This window comes from Clavelina lepadiformis, chromosome 1 (assembly GCF_947623445.1).
Source record: "Clavelina lepadiformis chromosome 1, kaClaLepa1.1, whole genome shotgun sequence".
In the NCBI taxonomy this organism is placed as follows: Eukaryota; Metazoa; Chordata; class Ascidiacea; order Aplousobranchia; family Clavelinidae; genus Clavelina; species Clavelina lepadiformis.
In genome coordinates, this window is record NC_135240.1 from 7,508,787 (window position 1) to 7,527,447 (window position 18,661).

At 37.6% G+C, this 18,661-nt stretch overlaps 1 protein-coding gene across 5 annotated transcripts; it reads left to right on the forward strand.

Moving 5' to 3' along the window:
- Positions 1–1,819: 1,819 nt before the first annotated feature.
- On the forward strand, positions 1,820–18,183 carry LOC143450214 (bifunctional 3'-phosphoadenosine 5'-phosphosulfate synthase 2-like). 5 transcript variants are annotated; one of them, XM_076950666.1, is made up of 15 exons: positions 1,820–1,951; positions 11,151–11,262; positions 11,438–11,553; positions 11,733–11,852; positions 12,473–12,611; positions 13,658–13,776; positions 13,943–14,056; positions 14,136–14,315; positions 14,542–14,679; positions 14,923–15,011; positions 15,338–15,510; positions 16,254–16,396; positions 16,679–16,804; positions 16,975–17,111; positions 17,276–18,183. In XM_076950666.1, the coding sequence occupies exons 1-15, from the start codon at positions 1,892–1,894 to the stop codon at positions 17,379–17,381; spliced, it is 1,872 nt and encodes a 623-aa protein (XP_076806781.1). In that variant the 5' UTR covers positions 1,820–1,891; the 3' UTR covers positions 17,382–18,183. The 5 variants fall into 5 exon arrangements, with proteins under 5 accessions (XP_076806781.1, XP_076806790.1, XP_076806799.1 ...); XM_076950675.1 differs by lacking the exon at positions 12,473–12,611 and adding an exon at positions 13,156–13,294; XM_076950684.1 differs by lacking the exon at positions 1,820–1,951 and adding an exon at positions 7,177–7,300.
- Positions 18,184–18,661: the final 478 nt, after the last annotated feature.

An 18,661-nucleotide genomic window follows, 5' to 3' on the forward strand; every position in this document is an offset into this window, starting at 1 on the left:
GGATTTTGAAATCATTATGAATTTTGGCGATGAGTGGACGAGTGGTTCGCATGCGATTAAAAAGAGTGGTAGGCTCAAGGGGTCTCGCTGTTTTACACCTTTACGTAGAGTGATTTCTTTTGTTAGGTGTCCATTGATTGAAACTTTTGTGGTGCACTCGCGATACAAATCCTCAATAACTTCTACAAAGTAGCCTAATTGAAAACGGAATTCTAAAGCAAAGGAAGCTAATTAGGCCTAACGCTTAAAACGGAAGCGATTTTTTCGGTAAAACAGTGACAGTCTGAAAAAAAAATATCGACTAACCATCAGAATTTGGTATCCAAATTTTCAAAGAACCCAGCAAGCATATTAGCAAAATAGTGCAAAGCTACAACACAGTTCTTGAATTGAAGTGAAAGGTTTTTGAACCATCTATAGTGCAAATATATGTTTTGCTGATTGTTGTTTTGTTGTTATTATTACTTTTTTCGGCTTGTTTATTTGTATGTTATTATTGGGTTTACTGGTCGCACTAACCATTATTCGTTTTAATCATAAGGTTACATTTTTCCTGCACGTTTTAATTTATAGCCCTTAGGCTTGGCTGCTTTTATTCGCTCATTGTTTGTTGGAGAAGTTATTATTTATTATTACGCTAGGTCTATTAGCTATATAATGCTTAACAATTAGCATTTTATTTTTTATTCTTCAATAGACAAATCATAAAAGTCTAACAAGAAGTTGTTACATAGATATTGTATTAACACGTAATACGTAATGTAGTGCAGTACTGTAGTTGTTAGTGTTCTATGAACAAACACGATAAATAAGCATAACGATACTTAATTGCCGTTAGGTAGCGCTCGTTCTTTTTCGTATGGAAATTGGATTATTTAATTTTCCTTAAACTCAATAAGAAAGTAAACAGCTTCTTAATACAGTGAAGTTTAGCATAAACTCTAATTACAGTGTAGCTAAAATACCTCCCTCGCAAAGATTTTTCATATAATATTTCTATAGTCTCTGGTAGCCTTTGCCTAACCGTAACCACAACTAAGGCTTAGTTACTAAGCACCGAAAAAAGTAGCAACGTGGACCGGACCTTATTTTTCTAATTTATATTAACTTCTGCCGGCAGACTACAATAGTACAATGATGGAAACAAGTCCTAATCGTCTTGACACAAGTCAAGTCACTAACAGCGCAATTCCAAGTCAAATCGATTCAGCAACGTTTATCAAGCCCAAGTCTTAGCTTAACACATGCTAAGTCACTCTGAGACTAGACTATTTGCGATTTATTTTTCGTTTTAGCTTGATTGTAATCGGTTTTAGTGAATAGGCTACTCGTAACGTACAAATACAATAAAAGTAAAAAATTTGGCTTTTATCAATTTCTGTTGCTTTTGCACATTCAAAAGAATGTATTGCATGGTGATTTTTGAACAAATTTTTCAACAAATAACCTATCACCTATAAAAACCATTCTATAGCCTATAATTCAACTGAAATTTCCACGTTAACACGAGTCAGGTTGAGTCTTTTAAGCACTAAAACACAAATCAAGTCTCCCTCCCTACTTTTGTATAAATTTGTTGTTCCAAAAAAAGGGAAAGATAGACTTATCTCCCATTGTGTTACCAGATTTTAAGGAAATAAAAATCTTAAAGAGTAAACATAAAACAAGTTCTTTTATAAGGTGGTAATCCAATAGCAATAAGCCTACTTGCAGTGCTATGGTTACTGCTACTTGTACTACTAGTACCGGTAGTATACAGGTCCTTGAGTGTACAAAATAAGTAACTACCTATAAAAGCCAATTTTAATACAAGTTACACATTTTATACAGGTGCATAGATTTATGTAAAATACCTTTTCTACCTTTACTTATACACCTGTACACTTAAAAAATGAGCACGGGAGAACCTTCAACGAGTTCATCACGATCTGAATTTGTATACGAAGAAAAGGTGAGATAGGTCAAATAAATTTTATGTCATTGTAACATAATAATTTACACCAGTTTATATCATTGATGTACCGATTACAATAGTCATTGTAATAAGTTGTTATAATCATTGTATCATGTTTCGTCATAGGATAATATCTGTTCACAAGAATAGATGCTTGCAGTATTTTTTAAAGTTAGGTATCTTATTTATTGGTATGTATCCCATCCTGTCGACAGGATTTCTCTCCCTGCTCATTTTCATTTTTTGTGGTGTTATATATTAATCATGCATAACATTGCACAGAATGTCATCAATATGCATTTTAGCACAAGTCCTAATAGTGGTTTGTGTTGCCTTTTATTGTTTGGTTTTTGTTTAGTTAATTCAGCGTGGTCGAACTTCTTTTCATCGCGAGCCAAAATCAGAAATTTTTTTTATCTTGCGGGCCAATGTTTTTAAATTAGAACTGAAAAAAGTTCTCTTTTTTAATTAAAACTGAAATTAGAATAGTTCAAAATTTAGCTATTAAATGCTGATCAATGTGACATCTGCGGTCGAGGTTCTTCGTCGACAATAGCGTTGGTATCGACGGGAATCGTAGTTGTGGCCATGCGAAGGCAAGCCTGAAGAGCCTCGTTTCCAAGTTGATTTCGATTTTTTGTTTTAATATTGTTCATTGCTGAAAACGTACATTCACAAATGTATTTACCTACTTCCAAACATAGAGTACAGCTTCATAGCAGCATCTTTTAAAAAGGGAAACCTCTCCTTTGAGACAAACTTGCGGCCCGCGGGCCTGTAGTTGGACCACGCTGAGTTAATTTATCAAACACATTTAGGTTTGGTGCGGGTGCTAATCTTTTATCGGTACAGTAACAAAATAAAGTTAACAGCTTTCTTGTTTTGACTGGAAAGTATAGCAGTTTTGGATGAGAAATCGTTCATGCAAAGACACTAATTCTGGCATGTTGGCGTGCATTGAAACATCAAGTCTTTGTATATATGTGTATACAGGATGTTCAAATACGCTAATTTGTGTGTTATAGATTGGTTTGAAGATGAAAAAGTTAGGCATACACGTTGTTGATTCTCACATGTGTAGGTGCCTCACTTTTCAGTTTGTTGGCTTGTTTTAAGACCTCAGAGCTTTGCTGATATTTTCTCGCTCATTAATCGTTTGTGAGCATCTTTTCAGATTACTAAGCTGCAGTATGATAAGCACCATTTTTTGCCATTACAGCACCATCACAGTCAACAGTAAACATTTAATGCATTGACCCACTCAATGTGTTTTTTCTATTCTCAAAATGTAGGCAACAATTGCTTAGTTTTTGATTTTGTTTGGGGTACAACAGTAACTGATTTGGTGTTACTTGAGTTTGAGTTTAGTTACAATCTACACCTTTAGTTTAGCCTACTTGTTGTTTCAAACGTACTATGTAGTTATTTAGTGGAGTATAATTACATAAAGGGTAATTAACTATCCTGTGAGCTGAAAACTGTTGAAAGAGAGAAAAAATTGTGGACGAACATATTTGGTCTACAAATCACAACCGATGATTGTTGTATCAGTGCTAGACTGCTGACTTGATAGTCTTCATTTGCACTTTTACCCTACAATACATCACAATAGGCAGTAGACAAGCATATTTCACATGCTGTAACAAAGTTATGAGGTATACATACCTGTATGTAAGTATTTTACAGTATTTGAATATGTGAACTTATTGTGGTCGTTCTGAAATTACCATGACACAGCTTTGCATGAAGTGAAAAACATCCAAGCTTGGTTAGAGGTAACTTTGATACTTAAGCTACACACAAGCAAGCAGTTGTGTCAAACAAGCAATACAATCAATTTTTTGCTTTGTTTCTGATAGAACAAGGTGATGTAAGAATTGATTTTGCATACTTTGTCTAATACATTTTTCTTTGTCACTTGTTGCACTTTTTGCAGTGTATTTTATTTATGTTTGAACACTCTCGAGTAAAGTAAAAAGATTCACTTACTGCAAAAGTTAAACAGTGTTTCTCACAAATTTTTGTCGCAGCTTTGGTTATGGCATTTCAAACACCCTTATTATGATGTTGATCCCAAAGGTTACTTTTTTATAATTTATGAGGACTATAACTACACAATCTTGGAATGGCTTAACGACTGTTTCAGAAATTACAAATTAATTACCACTTTTGAACTTAGTAATGTAAACTAAAAAAAAATTCAAACAACTCTCACTCATCGAACAACTCCCAATAACATGACTTCAAGTACTCCTAGGCTACCATACAGCGGCTTTTCAGTGCAGCAGAATTTAAGATCCTCATGATATATGACAAAGTTTAACATTACCGGTAGCTTCATGGTGACATTATGAAACTGGCATCAGTATAATGTAAAATTGGGAACGCCCCTAAAATAAATACGGTCGCTTTACAATGCGGACATATTAACGCGACAGTTCTATGGTAATCGCATATAAGGTGTAAGCGCTATAAATAAATACCATCACAGTTGGAGTAAGCCCAGTGGAAAGCCAACGTTGTGAATGTTTGAAAGTCATCGTGATGTCAGGCTTAGCAACCATAATGACGGCTACGTCAGAAAACCACGAGAAGTTAATTCGTGCTTTAAATTTAAATTGCTTTAAATTTTCCCTCTTTTAAACGTCCGAGTTCGCCGAAAGAACAAACCCTGTGGCAATATGCGGGCTCGTTTGTCATTGTTTAAAGATAGTTACCACTTGCGCAAGCATTGCTTGGATGATGAAGCACTAACTTTGGTCGCTGTTTCGCTTGAGTAAACAAAACCCACGTGATCACGTAAACGACTTATGAGAAATGATAACGAGTTTACAAGCAAGGATTTATAAACCTTCAGTTACAGAAAGTCTTTGAGCAAACATGCGATTTTGCCGAACAAGCAGATTTGCCGCTCCGTTTTCTGCAAGTTTCGTGAAACTACTTCAAACTGTGACAAACTACTTAAATTAAATGCAATTAATGTAATGCTGTTTTCGTCTTGTACGATTTTGTCTCAGAATAGTTCAGAAGCCTGTGTGTTTAGAGGGCGGCAACTCACCCATAAAGCAAACAAGACTCACAATGCAGGCCTAATTTCAATAGTCGTCCATTCCGCCCATTCTCATTAATATCCGATTTTTCACCAATTTCGACACCAATTGCGTTTACTAAGACAGGATATTAGAGACTTAGTATAGTTGATCCACTCACTATGAAAATCAATGTTTCCGATGAATTGTTAAACGTTAATTTACGCTCAGTAACTTAGGATTATTTTTCAACCTTTGCAGCCGGTGCCTCATCATTCTCACTGTTTGCCCAAGTATTGACCCACATACCGTATAAGGCTAAAGCAAACGTTTTTTGCTAACCATTCTACGAAAGGATTTATGTACCTGCTGAAGGCGTATTCCTGGAAATAAGCATGCAACTAATATCGCCTCTGTAAACAAAGATTTGTATCCGTTGTAACAGCTTGTGTGAAAAATTTCCCATTATAACAGCTGCTTGCTTTTCGGAAATGCTTACATCCGTTAACCCGTGCTGGAGAAATAAGGATAAGCGGGTGTGTTTTTAGGCTGCTGGTGGATGTAGTCGTGTACACAATGAGTTCATTGTGATCGTATTTCAATTCTTCAGTAGTAAGCGGGAAAATCTCCTTTTTCGATCGCACCGATCACACTTCAATGTTTCTGTAACTTTACTGCAAGGCAGTATTCGTAGGGTCACCTTATCAGAAGAAATTTCTGATTGTAACAATCGCGATGTCTTTTATGACAAAGCACTTTGTGACGTAGGTCTGGCGCTATGTAGGTGAAAGTTTAGCTTGGTCATTAAGGTTGTAACTTATGTCACATTACGCGTCCTACCTATGACCTACTTCTTACGTCACTGTATGATAGTGATTTTTTGTAATCTGCAAACCTCATGTTTCATCACTGTCACGTGAGCGACTCGTTGCCAGATATACGAAAAATAAAACAAATATATGGTTCTTAATTACATTTTACTTGCAAGGTTGTAGGTTTTTTCTTATCAAATTCCTTGCACGTAATTAGAGTTAGAAATAGATTAGGTTGAAGCTTGTGTGCCAACTACCATTCTTATATCATACTTAGTAGGCAATTTACGTAAACAGTTCACAAACAAAACACCACACAAGACGTATCTGGGAAGATTTCCACTCGAAAGTATTATACTCCCATTCTTTTTCAAGGAATCAACGGTTGAATGAGGAAAACCTTAATATACTTACACCGGAGTAATTCCACTACATATACAAGATTCAGACAAGCAGTGTGAAAGATTTTACAATAATTATAAAAATTGAAAAATTTTAAGAATTGAATTAGTTTTGGTCGAAATTATTAAATAAAATTGAACAGATAGCAACAGTAATTGCGGAATTTAGATCACTTCGGCTTTAGTATAAAGCTAAGACACGTTAAATGCGGAACATATTGAATGTGTGCTAAAGGTTACAGAATTAACGATTTTACGCGAAGCCTTGTGTTGGGAAATGAAGCAACATTTTGTAATTGGCAATTGCCCAGTGCGATCTCGTTAAGCAAACGCTTCCAGTAAGATACGGCAATTTCTTTGAATCCCAGTTCAGAAGAGCGGTAGATCGCTATATATTTGAAGAGTCAGTTAAGTTCTGGTGTAGTTTGCGTTTGTATAGCATAGTTTGCTGGGTGATGTGGTGGTTCACACTTCAGCATGTACGTATTCTACAACCTGCAATGATTGATATGGCCGCTGAGGTGTTGATTACTATGACGTGACGTAACACACCGTTGAATTTAAACGTTTGTAGACGATTTTTTATACCTGGAAAAGAACGTACACAAATTTTTGAAAAGAAGATCTGGTTTTGAACTTCAGGAAACTTAGCTTTTAATTTTCCAAGTTGTAGCACGATTCCAATTCTAAAAGTTTTGTACGTAATTTAATAAATTTTCAAAGCGAAACTTTCTTTCAGACCAGGGCTTCCTGAGCGGAGGCCAAATTAGCCGTTTTCGGTTAAAAAACAACGAAGTTGAAGTGTTGAACATAGTCATACAATTTTATACACATTGCATTTGAATGTGCAAGTAACAAACAAGAAAAGTTTCTGAACTTATAAAGGACTTTTTTTTAAATGAGTGTTTGAAGTGATCAGCAGGCGCCTGATGGAATCATCCAAAATTAAATCGACTACGGTCTTTTTGTAATTAAAGATTGCTGTCTCATGTTTTGCCTGTGGAATAATTTCTAACTTAAAAGGTCACCTCTTTGCCAACTGTCTGTCTTGAACAAATACCTGGGACCACAATGAACGACGCATTTGCGAGAAGATTTGCCACGGTAAGCAATGCTGTGGGTTGTATTTGCTGCATTCGCTTTTTATTTCTTAGAATTTCTCGCTTGATTTGGACGCAGATTATTAGCAATGAAAATTTTTGCATGTGGCAGATATTGGGCATCGCGCTCTGAGTATGCAAATCAGAAAAACGTTTTTAAATTATAATTATAGCGCAGAAATATCTTCGAACACTTGAAGTTTATACGTTATTTTGTCTAATTAATGCATCTGTAGTTTTTTGAGTACTTTCGTGATGCAGCATTTGCGAATAAGACTCATTAGCACATTGACACCCTGAAATTTATTGGATTGCGAAACATGACTCATGCGATAGATGGTCTTGTTGTATTTGCAAAGCAGAAGTGTTGGCACAGTGAAGTTGATTCAAGTTGCTCACGCAATATAGGCGTAAATACGCTCTTTGTATTGCTTGTTCATAATACCCACAAGCACGCATTGCAAGACACCAGCGGTATTACAGGGAAAAACGATTGCTTTAGTTCTGCAAAGATTCTGTGTTGTTTGTGTGTTGTATTATATCAATGTTTACCAGCGGCGTAACTTACGTTGTTAAAGATGTAGAGTTTAGTTTCAGAAAGAGATTAGGTTCTCTCCTACCCAGGTATTTAGGTTAAGAAACATTTTATGGCGCAGATCGAGGTGAACGTAACGAACGCCGCATATTATTTTAACGAACGCCCGGTTTAAATGCTCATATACTATGTTCCCAGCAACGCCACCCAGAGCTCGGTTTGAAGTACGATCTTTTGATTGCAAACAACTGTTTGCAGACTTTGCAAAGGCCGGTTCAATGCACGATGTGTAACGCATCGAGTTCGCTCATGGCCGAGTCATAGTCAATCAACAAATAATTAAGAAAACGTTCCATGAAACGCTCCTAAAACAGCCTTTCCTGGAAATATAGACACGTACGCAGTACCGGCTTGCACCGTGCTTGCACATCGTTCAACAGGTTTAATTTGTGGCTAATTCTACTGCAGTGTCTTTGTCTGCACTGACCACGGCCATTTCTGTCAAGTGACTTTGACATAAAACTTCTGATAAGTAGCGGTAATGCGGTTGCTACGTAAGTTGTATTAGCTAAACGTAGAGCCAAAGCTTTAAGTTTGCCAAACGTAGTAAACTACATACGAATTTAGTTGGAAATAATTTAGGTACTTAGAACGTCGTTGACCACAAAATAAATTGCCTGGGGACTTGACAAATCATACGGGCGTCAACTATTACTATATTCTTATTCTCAAATAACGCCATGTCAGCGTTAACTTCGTCCAACTTAAAATCATATCGGCCTTAATCTGAAGCTGATTGTTTAAAGCTAACCAACTTCGCCTAAGGACGTTAAGCAGTTCTGTAGTCAGACTGGGAAAGTCACCCCCAGCAACGATGCAGGTGTTTCAGTGTTGTGCGGATGCTCGAAGGTTAATTCAATATTTGGAGCTGCGCAAACCGGTTTTAGCTTTTCCAGTTTACACCATGTTACGAAATTTCTCGTCGCTGCTTTGACGTGAAACTGGACGGACGAGCCGGGCCGCTTCTGCGCCTTTTTTCGTTGGTAAATATTAGATACGTGGCAGCGGTGCTGGTGAAACGGGAAAAGAAATTAGAAACTGCAGTAGTGAGGTTAAACGCCTGTAGCAGCGCACCAGTATTTCGTCGTGGCAGCTTAAAGTAGTGCTGTGAAGTTAAAACCATTTTTTAGTGCAATGTAATATGAATAACGTTTGGTAGGCTATTACAGGTGTCTGAGTTTTAAGAAAGCAGGGCGTGAGACTGATATTGGATAAAAATAGTGCACTTAAAATTCTCCTGAAGAACTCTATTCACCTTACTTGTTGTTATTATGCCAAGTCACGTAGCTACGACGAAAAAATGGTCATTTTAACTCGCCCAACCTTTGGTCATATCATGGTATCGATGGGCGTGTAAGTCGTTTATTTTTATCACCGGCTTACATGCCAGAAAATGACAGGACAGGAAATTTTCTTATCCAATCGGAAAATGTTGAAGCCAATTTTGCTGCAACAGTTTTGCAGCAAGTTGAAGCTCAAAATAAATAAATAAAATAAAAATTATTATATTCTGAACGTATACGACCATTCGCACATCACGTCACCACATCACAAAAGCTCCTTTTTCTATCACCATATGTCTTGTTGGGTTGTAGACAGTTTTATGTCCATCTTAAGACTTGGATATTGAAAACCGTAGCATTGACATAAAGCTTCAACGTTGTTAGAATGCTTGGCGTTTTTGGAATTTCTGGTTTTTGGAATTATTTTGTTGGAATGTTTTGCTTAGTGCATGTTGGCTTATTGATACAGCAGCCGCACTGCAAGCACTAGGACCTAAACGTTACGGATCATAGGATAATTAACCGACGTTGCATGCAAATGAATGCGTGACCACGCTGTCTTGTAAATAGTGACAAAATTTTAACAGGCTAGCGCAAAAATAATCGACTACAATTCTGTTATTTTGGCATTCTGTGAAGATAGGCTTAGTTTAGGTCATGGTGCTGAATGAAATTCAAGAAAGTACGTGATAACGATTTTTGTGCCATAGAGTTGTCCAGCTTTGGGATTAAGTAACTGCTCGCATGCAGTTCTACCAAAGCAGTTTCATTATTGTCGTGATGCCTATTGCATTTGTTTAAAGTAGGCAAGAAATCCCATATTTCTCTGCGCCCAACGCATTGCAGAGTATTTGTGTCTGCAACCATTACAAAAATTGCTGAAATTTGTTGTTTGATGACAGGAAGAACCGCTATCTGTAGGTTTGTTTGATAAACTGTTTGCTGATCAAGATGGAAAACGGGGTGAGTATTTTTTCTCTTATGTTCAAGATTCCTTCCGAAACGTGAAAAAACTGGACGGTGGAAGGCGTGTATATATAGATTATTGTTTATAGTATCTCATCCTGTAGTTCCCTGGCGTTTGGAAACGGACATTGACGCAGATATGATCATATGGTTGCTTTATGCTCAAAGCACTGCTTAAATAGCTCAACTTTCGTGCCTTTGTGTCGTCACTTTGCTTTGTACGGCCTGATGTTCGGTTGTCATTTTTTTTCCGTTGAAGATAGCCCGGCTGTAGCTCTTCTTTATTCCGCACAGCTTTAAAAGTTACTGTTTAGTAAACCGAACGACGCGCAGTTGAAATGGGAATCGCTTCAAACTTAATAGTAAGACCGCTAAATGTGTCAGATCGCAACGTTTGCAGGTAACCACGCATTGATGAACGTGTTAATGCAACCAACACGCTTTTTGTTCTCTACCGTTACCACGGTCGGACAATTGTAAAACGGAACTAATAACTGAACAATAGTTGGTAGGACAATTGTTTGTGAATATTGTTCCACGCTGCACGTTTCAGTTGGCGCAACGGTCGCGTAATTGTCATAGTATTGGTGTTATGGAAGGAATATTAAATCAAATTAGGCTTTTTGAAGTTTTTTTGTGCAACTGCTACAAGATATAAACGTTGCTAGTTTTGTGTTTGTGTAAATTTTTTCAGGTGTTTCAAATTTTGAAAGTTTGTGCAAAAAGTCGGGCATTTTTTCCATTTTTATCTTAGGTATACTTGTTTTGTTGTAAGCGTGAGCCATGCCAATAAGAAGGGTAAGATAATCAACTTTTACTGTTTTGACAAAGAAAAGTGAATTAAGTAGTTAACGAAAAAATTTTTTTCTTTGCTTTTTGAAACATCAAAATTTTGTTTTAAAATCAAACGAATTTTTACTGATAGTGATGTTTCATGATATTTTATCACAGCCAGCAGTAATACGAATTTAAACATTTTTGTGATTCTTAACTAACGTTTGTTGTCGCAGCCTCCTATCTCATCCAACATCGTCTATCAGCAACATCATGTCTCCCGTGACAAACGTGGACAGGTCATGGGAAAGAAAGGAGGTTTCAGGGGCTGTACAGTCTGGTTTACAGGTGCGTAAAAAATTGCAGTTTTAATTTAAGTCAAGGCATTTTTACAGTTATTTTTGTTTATGAATAAACTTTACCTGTACCAGTATGCCTGCAGAAGCAAAAAGATTTATCACTTATCTCTTGCTGTCGTTGGTGTTTCACCAAAAATTACACTTCTATGCTTACTTACCTGCAGGCTTATCCGGCGCTGGTAAAACCACTGTGTCTATGCAACTTGAAGAATATCTCTGCTCAAAAGGCATCCCAGCTTACAGTCTTGACGGAGACAACATCAGGCACGGACTGAATAAGGTAATGTATTGAAAGTTGAGAAAGTCTGCATGAAACCATACATACTTCATAGACTTGCAATTCGGATAGACAAGATATCTGTAATAAAGCGTGTGTCGTATACCACTTCACATGCGATGCTACTTTGTCGTTAGTTAACAAGTAGCGTAAAGTTTCTGTAATAACTAACTGACATTTAGGACCTTGGTTTTGCGCCGGCCGATCGTGAGGAGAACATTCGTCGTATCGGTGAAGTTGCCAAGCTCTTTGCAGATGCTGGGGTCGTCTGTCTTGTTTCTTTTATTTCCCCCTACAGGAAGGTAAGATGTCAGTATTAGCGGTAATCATCCCTGTGAGTAGTAATGTGCTGTTCTAAGTCTCTACACTGTGTTCGTTCACTTTAACATAATCCTCAAGTTGCCTCAGCTTCTCCACAGTATCAATTATTTAAGCAAATTGAAGCATGCTTCGATCTTTTATGCGATTAATGCAGCTAAATTTGGATGCAAAACATTGTTGTTAAGAATGTAATGGGTTGGGTTTATTTCTAAGGGATGTAACACATTTGTAGCTGACACATTAATTTCTTTGTTTTTATTGATACAATCTCAAACACACGTTTTACATTAATATTGTGATTTCACAGATTTCCCATACTCGCATTTACAACGATATTAATTTGCCATAGTAAAGTACAATAATACATTAACACTTTGATTCCATACAATTACTGTGTGCATTGCAGAGCATAGAATTGTGGCAAAATTTGCCGGCTTATATCTGTTTCTAATAACATCACTGTTGATAACAGTGTAATGATTAACTTATAGTTTCCTTATGCTCAATGGTGAAAATTATTTATACAATTTAGTTATTATGTAATTTCTTAATAATCATGTAATGTAATTCTGATTGGGGCAATAATTAATTGGTTGACCAGGATCGTGTTGGTGCCCGTCACGTCCACAAAAAGGCCGGTCTGCCATTCGTTGAGGTTTTTGTCGACACGCCTCTGAATGTTTGTGAAAAACGTGACGTGAAAGGACTTTACAAGAAAGCCAGAAGTGGCCAAATTAAGGGTAAGAAAAATGAAGCGTTTGATATAGCTGTTAACCACTATTTCTACTTTGCTTACATCACGCTGTGAGCATCAGGCATATTTTCTACTTTCGTGGGTTCTTTAGAAAATATTTTTTACATTTGTTGTTTGATTTTGATCATTCTTGGTGTCGTTTCTTTAATTTTTATTGGTAATTCCGTTTCTTCATTCTGCTGATGCCAAGATTGGGCGGATATGCATATGAGTGATGTCATCACTGTCTAATTTCCTCTATGATTATCATAAGCAGCAAATGAATTCGTAAAATAGATAATTTTTTAATTCTTATTGCATGGCTGTATGGTTCAATGGGCTCGGCACGTAACCGCTAATTTGTAACGAAAATCTGACTTGTCAGCCACCCAAAGCATATACAATATATACATTGTCTGAATCAAATCATTCAAATTTAAATTCATTTGGAAACTGAGGAAGAAACTTGTCAATGAATATCAGCTTAGCGTCATTCAAACAGAATGTCTTCTCTAGAAATAACATCTTCTGCGACAAAATTTTAACTATAGGATCGTGATGACGCACGGACGACACATGCTAAGAGTAATCTGCCATTTGTTGAGGTGTATGTCGATACACCGATATCAGAATGTGAAAGAAGGGATGTGAAGGGCCTTTACAAAAAAGCACGTCAGGGTATCATTAAAGGTACATCATAGATTCAATGACAAATTGTCTGTCTGACCATTCCCTGAAAAATATGGGCAATACACCACCGTGTGCTCGTACTTTGTCCAACATTACTTTTTCAATTGTTTAGTTGCCATGTTTGTTCTGTTCAGTTCATTTCTGTTTCTTATTTTGCACTTGTAAATGCTTTGCGTTACACATTTTATGCTTTGCAAACACTTGCACTGTTTGCAATTTTTTTTTGCCAATGAATCTTTGCTTTGGTTGTATTTTTACATTCTTACCAATTTTCTTATACAACGTATTCTCACAGACATGGGATGCCAACTATTTCAAAGCACTAAAGTTGTATCTTTCTTAATTCATCTACTTTATATTTAGGTTTTACTGGAATCGACTCTCCTTACGAAGCACCAGAAAATCCTGAAGTCACCGTCAAAACTGCTGACCAATCAATTACTGAATGTATGATGGAGGTGGTGAGAGAGCTTGTTCAAAAGGTGAGTGGAAATCACTCCTAACTTGAAGTTACCAGTGGTAGCGATCAGGCTACGCATGGGTAGGAAATATTGCTATAGTAAGGTGACTGTAGTAAGGTGACCAAAACATCCAACATTGTAATTTGCCTATTTTGTGTTTCTAAATATTTTCCACCCTTCCACTCAGGACATCATCCCGTACGAGACAAATCTCCCGGTGACGGAACTCTTCACCCCGGCTGATAAAGTTGGAGAAAGAAAGGAATACGCGGAGTCACTACCATCGCTTGAGATTACCAAGGTAATTCTCCGTGTCATGCACATCTCCTGCAGTGCTTTAACTGGAGATTATTAATTGTTACAATTGTTTCTTCTCCCAGCTTGATTTGCAATGGCTTCAAGTGCTAAGTGAAGGATGGGCGGCACCTCTGGCGGGCTTCATGCGTGAGTCACAATTCTTGCAATCTCAGCATTTTGGAAGTCTCTTGAATGGTGAACCGATCAACCAATCAATTCCTATTGTTCTCCCTGTACACAGTGAAGACAAGGAAAGACTTGAGGTACATCCAGCATTGCAACTGTAGCCTGTGCGCAATAAGAATTAAAATTGTAATGTTGATAATTTAATTAATGCTAAAAATGTGATTTGTTAAAGAATGCTTTTGACTATGATGTCATCAGCATAGACCAACTCACTGACGAAAGCCAAACATGAACGCTGTTAACATACGTGTTTGCTGACCTAGTTCCCTCTTGAAAAAAATAATGTATTTTATTTTGACAAAGGGAGCCGAGGAATTTGCTTTGACATACAATGGAAAGACGAAAGCGATCATAAAAGAGCCTGACTTTTACGGACACAGAAAGGAGGAGAGATGCTCACGGCAATGGGGAACACCAAACAAGGGCCACCCTTACATTAAGGTGACTGATAGCTGACAAAGACTTTACAATTTTTTTCTCTTGCCTACTTGGCTGCGGGGCCTTGGTGTGTATTATTTACCAGAAAAAGTCAACATCTCTTCCATTCAGATGTTTATGTAAAGTAAATTAGGTGAAATGTTTGAAGTAAAAACGACTTAGTTTTTTTGCACATTGTAAGAGAATGGAGCTATTCCGTTACGAGAACTCTTATCAGGTCTAGGATAAACATAATATTTTCTCCAGATGGTGATGGAAAGTGGCGACTGGCTGTGTGGTGGCGAAGTGGAAGTGCTAGGGAGAATCACTTGGGGTGACGGACTTGACAAATACAGGTCAGAGGATAAAAATGTGATTGGAAATCGTAGTCTTTGAAGGATCTAAATAATTTCATCCAATATAATCTATGGCTGAAATTCTCAAAATTCAAGTGTCGGTTTTCCCACCTTTTTTATTCCTCGCACCTTTAGAAAAATTTAGACGTGTTGTCGCATCTCTTACTTCCATGAAACGCAGCTTTTTACCAAACAAAAGTTAAATACTTTGGGATCCAAATTTTGCCCTTCGTTTGGATCCCTGACTACTGTGCGAGCACTTGCTTAAGATAAGGCCGCTTATCGTATTTGCTTTGTACATCGTGTGACGACCGACTTTGTTTCAGGCTCACACCGCTCGAGCTTCAGGCCAAGTTCAAGGCGATGGGCGCGGATGCGGTCTTCGCGTTCCAGCTTCGTAATCCGGTCCACAACGGACATGCTCTTCTCATGCAGGACACCAGGAGATCTCTTGTGGAAAGGGGATTTAAGAATCCCGTTCTTCTGCTTCATCCTCTCGGTGAGTAAAAACTTTTACACCTTCAATAGAGCATCCTTATGTCAACGATACCGTGTTACTATCCGATAAGTTCCACTATCCGCTAATCCCAGGAGTCTTTGAAGACCTTGAATTTTATCATGAGGGCCGCAAGGCACAGTAAAAAGTTAAAAAGATAACACAATAAGAACATAATGCTTTACAAATGTTTAATTTGCTCTCCTTGCCATATCATATTTATATCTGGCTACTTCGCTGACAGTGTTTTTTATCATCAAATACCTCAATATTAGACTTGAAGGATTACTTGTTTATTATTTGGAAATTCCAAAATACATCTCAGACCGCGCAAGATGATCTAGCGGGCGGTGTGATTGAGACCCCTGTTCTATTCGGTACTCTCACGAGCCCCGGTTTTATGAGATAAAACGTGATCTTGGGCCTGGTTACGTTTTCATGATATTTTGTTCTTTACTGTTAGTAAATTTTGATAGCACTTGAGTCAGTGGATTCTTCGCCTCTTTACGTCACAGAAATTACAAAGAGGATGTCAAAATGCAACGCCGATATTGTTGCACGTATTAATTCACAGATAACAGTACGATGCGAGCTAAAAGCGCTATTTGCTTATAATGACACGTGAATTGAATCGTGCAGGAAGCAATAATATAGTCTCGCACAGCAAAGAACAGACGTTGTCATTATTTCACTGTCATATTTCATTCACACGTATTCGCGTTTATACAACTCTTCCACATTCGCAGGTGGCTGGACAAAATCAGACGACGTTCCACTCGATGTGAGAATGAAGCAACACGCAGCCGTGCTTGAGGAAGGAGTCCTCGACCCGAAATCGACCGTGGTTGCCATCTTCCCATCCCCGATGATGTACGCCGGTCCTACCGAGGTAAAAATTGTTAACAGAGGTATCCAGTGCGCTGCTGGATTCACAAAAGCCATAATGTAAGGCTGTAAGCCACAAAATAACAAAAATTGGGTGAAAATAATAAAGTCGAAGCTGAAGGAGCTCGTCGAATGACTTTAATCCATAAGAAGTTTTTGAAAATTTATTTAACAATTTGGCTGGACCACTGAGTTACTTTAAGTTATGGGAAATTTAAAATCAACTTAACAAGCTTTCACTGTATTTTTTTCCACTTGTATCTGAGACCCACAATATGTCCTATAGGTACAATGGCACGCTAAGGCACGGATGGCCACTGGTGCCAACTTCTACATTGTAGGACGTGATCCAGCCGGCATGCCACACCCTGAAGAGAAACGTGATCTATACGAGCACTCTCACGGAAGAAAGGTGCGCTTGATTTTTGTTTCTATTTTAACGAACTCTGACAGTTTAACTCGTGTTAAAATTTTATCAGGCCAATCATCAGAATAAACAGACTGGATTTTTGGGCCAATTTTATTTTCGGTTCATTACCGAGATGATCTTGGTCGAAATTAATTTTAATTTTATGTCCTCAGGTTCTGACAATGGCTCCCGGCCTCAGCCAACTCGAGATTGTTCCCTTCAGAGTGGCCGCTTACAATAAAGTGACGAAGCAGATGGATTTCTACGACAAGGACAAACATGACGACTTTGAGTTTATATCTGGTACCAGGTGCGTTTGTGTTTGGTCAATTTAACTCGCTTCAGGATATAAATAGCCAACCATTTTTACGGTTTAGGTTTTAGCTTGTGATTGTTAGGCCGAAAAAGCAAGTCTTGTGGTGCAAAAACCACACTGAACTTCATTTAGTCACAAGTCATGTTTTTTTCTTCCAGAATGCGCCGAACTGCACGCGAAGGACAGAACCTTCCAGAAGGTTTCATGGCACCAAGAGCGTGGCAGATACTGGTCGATTATTACCAGTCTTTGCCCAAAGCTTAAGTTCGACTTTTGTCATAATCATTTGCGCCGGTAAAAGTATTTTCCTTTGTCAAGTGATTCAGGAGTAACTTTACAATTCTTTTATTTTTCGAATTTAACGAGTTTAAAAAATATTTACTTGCAGTTGTGCAGCACAAAGTACTTTATTCAGAGTTTTACATGCAGAAAACATATGTACTTTATTCTTATCAATTTTTTCCCGCCTTTGTGGTACCACGCCTATTGTCTGTATCGTTCCATAAAACCTTTATAAAGCCAATCCGCGTTTGCGCTTCTAACTCTGCTGTAAAGCATTCCTAATCCATCTCTTGCGAACCGTTTGTCGGCCAATATTCCTACCATGGGAAATTTTTAATTTCTTTACCAATGCAACTGACCGCTTAGCATTTGTTAGCAAATTAGCCGTAACACCACACACCACCATACGCGCAAAGCAGTAAGAACTATGCTTAATACATTAAAACATATGGTGCGATCGTATACTTCACTGTACTTCTGTCGCAAAATATCCGGTTAGATTAGCAAGTAGCTAAGGCAAACAACGTTTGCCCATTTCATTAATAAACACTGTAGCATTACGGGCTGTTTTTACACAAAATATTCCCCTAAGATTTTTTCTTTGTATTTATAATCTGTTATTGTACATCACCTATCAACGCCCGTCATTTAAACTGTATATTAATTACTTTGATTGTTTTGTTTCATCGTATTTTTTCTTGTGTGTGACCGCCAATTCACGTTTCTATGCTGGTAATTCAGAAAATCTGTATAATCTTGAATTTAATAATATCTTTGAAACTCATTTTGGTGTTTCCAGAAAGCAAGCAGTGCTTATAGTTCGGCCGTGCGTTACAACCACACGTATATTGTATAAGCTTCAATTAGTTTGTGGTGCATTATACATGATAAGTGGAAATAAATGCACGTTTAAAAAAATCTGACTTGCTTGCCTGCTATTGCAAGCAAATTGTACCAACGCAGTGACACCATAAACTATAGAGCGCTCCACTTCCCAAAAAAGTTCTTCATTGCTTAATATTTGTTCACGCAGTTAAGCAAATTCTAAACGCAAAGAGCATGTTCTCATGGTTAAATTGGAGTGTTAGATTGTGAGGTTAGAAGTTAGTTGATTCGGGTTCTATCCCTTTCGGCGCGTCTGTGACGAGGTGAACACGCATCTGATATCCTAATTACCTAGAATGTACATAGCATACTTCACCGCTGGAATAGTAACAACGCATTCTTTATTTAGTTTTTCATGATTATCTTCTGATGTTGAC